General features: G+C 23.3%; 4 protein-coding genes across 4 annotated transcripts; 3 read left to right on the forward strand and 1 right to left on the reverse strand.

The window, feature by feature from the left end:
* Nucleotides 1-453: 453 nt before the first annotated feature.
* Nucleotides 454-1,252, forward strand: ENU1_033610 (lipid phosphate phosphatase, putative; the record flags this gene model as incomplete). Its single annotated transcript, XM_008857368.1, has 2 exons — nt 454-958; nt 1,005-1,252. The coding sequence occupies 2 exons, from the start codon at nt 454-456 to the stop codon at nt 1,250-1,252; spliced, it is 753 nt and encodes a 250-aa protein (XP_008855590.1).
* Nucleotides 1,253-1,462: 210 nt separating this feature from the next.
* Nucleotides 1,463-3,739, forward strand: ENU1_033620 (hypothetical protein; the record flags this gene model as incomplete). Its single annotated transcript, XM_008857369.1, has 1 exon — nt 1,463-3,739. The coding sequence occupies one exon, from the start codon at nt 1,463-1,465 to the stop codon at nt 3,737-3,739; it is 2,277 nt and encodes a 758-aa protein (XP_008855591.1).
* Nucleotides 3,740-4,046: 307 nt separating this feature from the next.
* Nucleotides 4,047-4,421, forward strand: ENU1_033630 (hypothetical protein; the record flags this gene model as incomplete). The annotated part of the gene is made up of 1 exon (XM_008857370.1): nt 4,047-4,421. The coding sequence occupies one exon, from the start codon at nt 4,047-4,049 to the stop codon at nt 4,419-4,421; it is 375 nt and encodes a 124-aa protein (XP_008855592.1).
* Nucleotides 4,422-5,866: 1,445 nt separating this feature from the next.
* Nucleotides 5,867-7,357, reverse strand: ENU1_033640 (hypothetical protein; the record flags this gene model as incomplete). Its single annotated transcript, XM_008857371.1, has 1 exon — nt 5,867-7,357. One exon carries the CDS (start codon nt 7,355-7,357, stop codon nt 5,867-5,869), a length of 1,491 nt encoding a protein of 496 aa, XP_008855593.1.
* Nucleotides 7,358-8,973: the final 1,616 nt, after the last annotated feature.

An 8,973-nucleotide genomic window follows, 5' to 3' on the forward strand; every position in this document is an offset into this window, starting at 1 on the left:
ATAGTACTGAAGTTATTACTTGAAAAATTGGAATAAGAAACGTCATTAAAACGATGGTTTGTAAAAGAATGTCTAATGAATCTGACATAACCATTATTTTTGTTAGAAAGTTTTCATTATTAATTTAGATTCAACAAAAAATTAAATATTCATTTATTAAGAAGTATAACATTTTTTATTATTTATAAAAGAATCTTATAAAAAACTATGTGACTTTTTTTAGAAATCCATTTGTTAAAACAGTTATTTTTTATCAAAACTATATAAGTAAGTAAAAATTTATATATAATTATTTTGTATTTTTCAAACTACCAAAATAACCCAATTTATGTATCAACTTTATTAAGTGGTGTTTTTTATATCTGAGACTTTCTTAACTTGGTAAGCTTCTTTTGAGAAGAAAATGAATATGAAAACTAAAATTTCTTTATAAAAAGTTTTTTATTAGTTGCAATGAATAAAGTTTTAAAAGTCTTATTTCAAATTGGAGGAGATATTATTTATATTATAGTTACTGGAGCTGTTGCTGCAGTACTTACTTTTATTGATGGATTTCATATGGAAGTCCCAGGAGGAGAGAATAATGTAAATGTGTTATATCCTTATAGAGACTCTACGTTTAGTGAAGCTGTTGCTGGTGTTGTTATTTATGCTTCTACTATTATGATAATAATTGCATTCCAAATAAAAAGATTAAGTTTGAAACATACTATATTTACTTTTATAGGATTAGGTGCTTCAGTAACTACATGGTTAATGTTTGTTCAAGGTGGAAAAATATATGCTGGTAGACCACGTCCTAATATGTATGCATTAGTTGCACAAGGAAAAGAAAAAGATGCTTGGAAGAGTTTCCCATCTGGACATTCTGCCGCATCATTTTGTGGATATACATATCTTTCATTATATATTGCAGGTGAGTTGCGTATATTTAGTGATAGACCAGAGTTATGGAGAAGTTTGTTTATATAAAAAAATAAAAATCTTTATTTATTTATGAATAGTGATTCCAGTGATTATTCCAATGTTTCTTGCAGGAATTATTGTATTAACTAGAACAAGGGACTATTACCATAACTTCAGTGATGTTCTTGCAGGTTCAATTATTGGTATTTTATCTGCTTGCATAGGATATTTTTCAAAATTTGAAAGTCTTTTTAGTCCAAAGGCAGGTGAGATAAGATTTACTTGTCGTAATCATAAAAAGAATAATAAAGATATATCAGATGAAGAGATGGCTGAGATGTCATAAGCAATTCAATCTTTTGATTTAATTAATATTTTATGATTTTTTTTAATATATTAATAAGAAATTATATATTATTATTATTTAATCACAAAAAGTTATATTTATTAAAAATAAGAAATTTAATAATACAAGAAATTATAAATATAGTAAAATAAAGAAAAGTTTAAAAAGAGATTTGATAATAGAAGAAATAATCAAAAACTAAAAAAGTTAATGAACGATCCAATTCATAAAATTCCTGATGATAATAAAATTAATGCGATGATTGATATGATTCGTGAAGGTAATTTTAAAACAATGCTAAGAGATGTTGATAGACAATTAAAGAAAAAACCAAATAATCAATTTTGGAAAGCAATGAAAGCATATGGATTAGCATATACAGGACAATTAGAAAAAGCTGATGAAATCAATAACTCTTTAATAAAAGAAGATGTTATTACACCAATAACAATGAATTGGATATTATATGGATATAGAGCAAGTAAAAATATTGATGGATATGTTCAAGCAGTTAAAATTTTTTATGAGAAAGATAAAAATAATGATGATAGAATTAAAGACCGTTTCTTTATTGCACAAATTGAAAATGATTATTCATTACAACAAACACTTATTAGTGAATTAATAAAAAAACATCCAAATAAAGAAAAATATATTGAATTAAGAATGTACTTATTAGCATCTAATCCAAAAACAAGAATTATGGCTAAAATGATGTTAACTCGTTCACACCAAAAGAAAGGAGAAGTTATGATGTTATTAGATATACTTCAAAAAGAAAAAAACTATAAAGAAATGATTAAACTACTTGAAGAAAGTATTGCATCAGGTATGTTTTGTCGTTTTGAACAACGAGAAAATTATCTTGTTATTATGGAACTATTAGAAAAAAGTGAACAATATGAACTTATTCCAAATAAGGTAATAAGTTATTTAGATGAATTTAAAGATGAAGATTATAGTGCATACACTTATTTATTACATTCACTTAAATATTTAAAAGAAGAAGATAGAAAGAAATATTTAGAGCTTATAAATAAAAGAAAAGAAATGAAATTTAGTTCTACTATGAGAAGGTCAGTATTTATATTTCTTATTGAATATCAACTTCAATTTGGAACAAAAGAAAATGTTCAACAAGAAATATTAAATTATTTAAAAGAATTTTCACAATTAAGATTATGTGCATCTGATATTATTCCAAAGTTAAATAATGAGACTGCATTATCTATGATTGAAATAACAAAAGACTATCCTTTGTTTAATGCACAATTAAAATTAAAATGTTGTTTAGAACTTACAGAAGAAGATATTAAAAAAATACAAGGAGAAACAGTTGAAAAAAAATTTGTAGAAATTTGTAATTTAATACAAAATTATCAAAGAGAACATAATAGAAATTCATTATTTAAAGCAATTAAAATTTGTGAAGATGAATTAAAGAAAAATGAAGATGAACATGAATTTCATATGTTAGAAGTAAAATGTTATTTAATGCTTGGAATGAGAGAAGAAGCAGTTGAAGAAATTATGCATCAAAGAATGGATATTAAAGATGTATTATTAGAGTCATTAGGACATCATATATTTCCAATATTTTATTCATTAGGAATAAATGATAAATATGAAACAATAATAAAGAAGTATTATAATTTTCATAAAGATCATGCTATTTATATGAAAGATAATGTAACTCAAGCTATTGACTCAATGAATTGGGAAGAGTTAAATGATTTATTTAAATTTGAAGAGGAATTAAAAAAGTCAAGTACAAAAGCTGGAGTAAATATATTTGAAGTATTAAGACAACTTCAAGACTCTCTTATCCATTCATTTGAAAATAATAAATTTATTCAAGAAAAATGTATTAATAAAATTCAAAAAATTATTGAAACGTATCAACCAATAGTAACAGAACTTATTGATAATTGTGATAGACACGCTTATTTTTGTGAAACTTTTTACACTTTACCTCATCTTCAATTAGTTTCTCCATTTTATGATATTGAAAGAAATGATCAACAATATCAACAACTTTATTCATTAAATCAAATTCTTCTTCTATTACAACAATCAAAAAAACCTTATCAATTTAAAGACTTTAATATTGAAGGAGAACTTAATCAGATGGTTATTAAAACAATGAATTGTATTGTTCAAGAAAAAGTTGAAGAAGGAAATGAATTATTGGAATCAATTTGTAAATGGATTAACACTCAATTTAATACTCTCACAGAAGAAGAATATCTTCTTATAAGAAGAAATTTATTACTCACAGTTGAAACTATTGGATTGACATTCTTCTTAATAAAGAAGAATAATTCATTTAACAAAAACCTTATTAATCTTTTAAATGAATTAAAGAAAGAAAGGTCTGTTAATATCACAGAACAATCTTCAGAGATAGAAAAGAAATTTGTGTCAAAATATTCTTCTTATAATAAAGAAGTTAGTTTAATTATCGAACGTTTTAAAAAAATTAACTAATCAACTATTATGCTGGATTTATGTTTTATATAACCATTTTTTAATTAAAAGAAAATTAATTTTTATTAAAGTCAACAAGTTATTATAAATCATTTAACTTAAAACAAAATTTTATTAAAAGTGATGCAAAAATTAAAAAAAAAATGAAGTTTTATTGTGAATCAAAAGTCATAAAATTGTTAAATTGTAAAAGAAAAGAGAGAATTAATGTAAAAAAGGGGGAGAAAAAAAGAGATTCAAATTTTCAAATAAAAAATAAAAAAGTAGTACTGAACTAAGAAAAATTAATCATCAGACATAAACGAAAATGCAGACAATGGAACTTGGGCAGTTTATCTTAAAACAAGAGCAGGAAAGGGTTGTAGATAAACTGACCCATCAGGACATACCAGTTTCTACTGAAGAAACATCAAAAGAACAAATTATTTGTTCTTCAACAGAAGATAAAAAGAATGAATATATTCGAAGTATTTTAACAAAACCTAAAAAATTTGAAAAAAGTAAATTAATGAATTCAAAACAAAAACAACTAAAGAATTCATTAAATGGACCTCAAAAACTTACACAACAATCGTTAGATAAAATCAATAAATTATATTTTCTTCAGAAAGTCAATAGAATTAAAGAATGGATATTAACTAAGAATGATGGTTCAGATTATCCGTATCCATTCTTATTGTAGTTTATTCAATTCACAATTCCTAGAAATAAAGTAATATAATTGAATCGTTTGTTGCTAACACTATTTGTTTGTTATAATTTTTTTTACTTCCAAAAAATGTCTTCTTTTTCAAATAATTATGATTTAAAAAAAATTTTAAAACGTATTTATCTATCGTTCATTGATATTTATGTTCAAAAATAAATTTGTTAATTTTTAAAGGAATTTTTCATTATTATTTTTATCTTAGTGATTTTATTGACTTGATATTATGTTATTCATTTATACAACTCTGAAATAATTACCTGTTTTCAGTTTTATTGTAGAATAATGACTTTTTTTATTTTATTAATATTATAATTTTTTCTACGTTATTAAACTCAACGTTAAAGTTATTGATTTTTTATGCTAATAATAACATTAACACAATTAATTCATACTGATATTGTATCAAGTCATTCTTATGGAACAATCTTTTTTATTATTTATTTACATTATGTCTGTTAGACTTTATTATTTTAGATTAATTATTAATTATTGATGTTTGGATTATAAATTTCATTGGAATTATCTTTTTTTTTATTTAAATGTTACATAAAATAAATTATTTCATTAGTATAAGAACAATAAAAATAACAAAGAATAAATAATGATATGATTAAAATAAGATATATTAATTTTCTACTAATGACGTGTATAATTCATATATACTTTAAGAGTGATGTTTATTTCAAAAAAGAATAATGCATACCTCTATTGGAATTAAACTTCAATAAAAATAAAAAGAAATAGTAAATTCATTTTTATAACCTTAATACTATTAAATACAAATAGTCTTATCATATTTATTAATTAAAATTTATTAAATATTGATTTCAACCACAATTTGTGTTACAGTAAAGTATAAACATCATTTATTTTACATAATTGAGTATTACATAACTAATAATGAAATTTAATAAATTATATAAAAAATAATGAAACATAATAATTAATAAACTGTATAATGAATAGAAATATCATTATTATGAATGGCTGTGAAACAAAAAAAAGAATTAAGTAGTATTTTTAATAACATAAGATAAAAGAAAGCACAGAAGATATACTATCAATAAATCAATAGTACAATGACTTGTTGATAACTGAAAAGAAAAGTTAAGAGAAAGGAAATATGATAAAGTAAAAAGGTAAAGATATGAATTTGTGTGAGTGTTGGTTGTCAATAAAGGTTGTTCAATTGAAGATTAAATAAAACTACTACTAAACAAGAAATATGTATTAGAAAAAGTAAAGTAGCTTAAATAAAAATGAATAAAAAGATATATTACTTATTGTTAGTTATTCTTGAACATCTTTTTAAATATCATTGAATATAATGTACTGTAACTTTGGAATATTATTGTTATTTAATCTAACCGACATAACCATTATTCAGTGTCATTTAAAATAAAAAAAGCATGCTTTAATTAGAAGAAGAAAATTGTAATTATAAGAGAAAGAATAACAAATGCATTGGATGTAGCATCAAAATTGTTATGTTTATTAGAGTCGTCCTCCGACTTACTTTCTGAGCTACTTGATGTTTTGTCTTTAGTTTGACTTCCATCACTTTCCTTATTTTCATTTTCTCCTTTATTACTTTCATCAGTTCCTTTGTTTTCTCCATTTCCATTTTTTCCTTGGTTGTCATCATCTTTTCCTTTGTCTCCAGTATGTTCTTTATTTTCTCCATTATTTCCTGTATTTTCTCCATTTTCTTTACTTTCATCTTTTCCAGCTTGTGGTTTCTCTCCACTTTTTCCTGTAGCTTCTTCATTTTTATCTATGCTGTTATTTTCGTTCTTTTCACTTTGTCCTTTAGTATCTTCACCATTTCCAGGCTGTTCTTTGCTACTATCTTTTCCTGCAGTTCCATCATCTCCTTTGTCTTTCTTACTTCCGCTTTGGTCAGTTTGTCCATCTTTTCCATTATGTTGCGTATTTTCTGAATTACCATCACTTGTCCCCTTATCTCCTCCCGCTTGGGTACTTCCTGCACCATTACTGGTTGTTCCTTTACTTCCTTGATCTCCACTTGGTCCATTGTCAGTTGTTTGACTCTTTCCTGATCCTTGAGCTTCTGTGTCTCCAGCACTTTTTTCATCAGACCCTGCTCCATTAGTACCTGGAACATTACTTGGTCCACCATTTCCTTTTTCTCCTGGTTTACTAGTTGTACTTGTTTCTTTTGAGTTAGCTGTTTCTTCTTCAGTATTTTCTTTATGCTCTACACTTGTTCCATCTGTTCCGCTACTTACTGAACCTGCTCCACCACTTCCAGGTTGTGTATTTCCTCCATTTTCTTTAGTTGTTTCCTTGTTTTCTGGTTTACTACCTCCTCCACTTACTGATGTTTCTGTATTTTTATTTGTAGTTTCGGTGTTACCAGTTCCTTCCTTTTGTTGTCCTTGTTGAGTTGAAGCCTCTTCACTAATTTGATGTTTTGGTTCTTTTTGAGGTGTTGGTTCTGTTGTTGATACTTCTGCTTCAGTCTTTAAATGAATGTGATATGTATTATACATTCGTTTAGTTTTACTTGAATAGATTTTATATATTCTAACTTCATGATCTTCTTTATAGACAACACCATTCTTATATTGATTATTTTTTGTTGAAAGAATATTTTTATTCATTACAATAACTGTGTCATTGTCTTGTTGTTCTTCTTCTTTAGAACATTTACTATCACTATAATATTTAATACAATATCTTTTATTATTATCTATTTCTTTATTATATATTTTAAGACTTTTTCCTTTTTTATATTCAATACATTTAGCTTTATTAAGACTACTTGGAATTAGATCTGATGTAACTATGAGATTTTTACATTTTTTATCATTATTAATTCCATGTTCCATACATAAAACAATATCAATTGCATTTGTAATTACAATAAATAAGATAAACGCAATCATTGATTGTTTTGTATTTCAGTTTTTCTTTAAATATGCTTTATTCTTTATTTTCATTTTATGTTAATATTGAACCATTAATATCAATACCTAATTTCAAATACAACTATCAATTCAAATCAATTTCCATTTATTTTGCCATTTCATTCTATTTTTGTAATTCAAAAAATCACAGATAAAGAAAATAATAACATATAATAAATATCAAATCAATTAAATAACAATAATGTTCATCATAAAATTCTGAAATGAATAATAAATTTCAATTCATTATTCAAATCATTGTTATTTTAAATATTATTTTATTTATATTTAATACTATTGTTAATTGTCTTCATTAAGTAATGAAGATGATCATTTAATTTGTTGTTTTTTTATCTATTCATATTCCATTATTCATATTTGTTTTTTATTATTTCCTATTATTTCTAATGAATAAAATAAATTAAGTGATGAAGTATTCTATATCTTTAAGAATAAAATCACTATTTAATCTTTTCAAATAAATTTAATTGAATTTTTATACAATTAACATAGAAGAAAAACAACATTACGACGAAGAAATCAAAGAGATTCTATCAATATGAATAATCAATAGAAGTGCATTTTCATAAATTAATGATTAAAAATGTTACATTCTATTATTATAATTAACTATATATTATACTAAATTTTATTCTTTGACAATAACGTTTAATTATTATCTCAATTGTACTGAACCTTATTTTATGACTTTTCTATATTTAAATTGGATTTTACATTCAATTATTATTAAAAATACATTCGTTCAATATCATTTATACTACAACATATATAAATTTTATAATCAATAGTTATTAATTATTTCACATAGTTAGAATATTCTGATGCTATTATGAATTATTTATAATAAAATTACCTTTATTGAGAGAATCACTTTACTACAAATTATTTTTACTCTTGAATAAAATCATTTAAATTAGTCAAGAGCATTATAAGAAGAGATTCAATTAAAACAAATAACTTTATAATAGAAGAAAAAGAAAATGATAATATAAGAAGTTATTTACGCATTATGTGTTGATTTTTATTATTCATTGTTATACAGTTAATAATATATTGTCCATTGTTTAATGTATCGACTGAGTATGTTTGGTTATGAAAGAAACAAAATTATACAAATATCTTTTATCTTTTTAACTTCAAAGTTTTAAATTCTTTAGTGTCCATTTATTATTTAATTCTTTCATTAATTTACTGATTTATTCATTTTCCACCTCATTGTTGAAATTAATGCTACAATAACTTATCATATTTTATTTATACTTGTTTCTTTTATTCAAATAATCTCTAATCTAGTTAACTAATTAATTCTAATTCATTCATTTCATTTATTATTCTATTCATATTGTTTTTATTATATCTTATTTCTTTATATTTATTTTTCTTATTACTTATTTATGTATTTTTTATTGTTGTTATTTCTTTCATTTTTATATTTAATTTGTTTATTTTATCACCAAGTTTGTTTATATGGTATTAGAGTATTGTCAGTTTCTCAATTTATTTTGTTATTAAATTTCTTTATCATCGTACTGATGTGTTGATATTATTTATTAATATTGTTATTTTCATTTATT

The sequence above is a fragment of the Entamoeba nuttalli genome, assembly GCF_000257125.1.
Source record: "Entamoeba nuttalli P19 unplaced genomic scaffold asmbl_2584, whole genome shotgun sequence".
Classification (NCBI taxonomy): Eukaryota; Evosea; order Mastigamoebida; family Endamoebidae; genus Entamoeba; species Entamoeba nuttalli.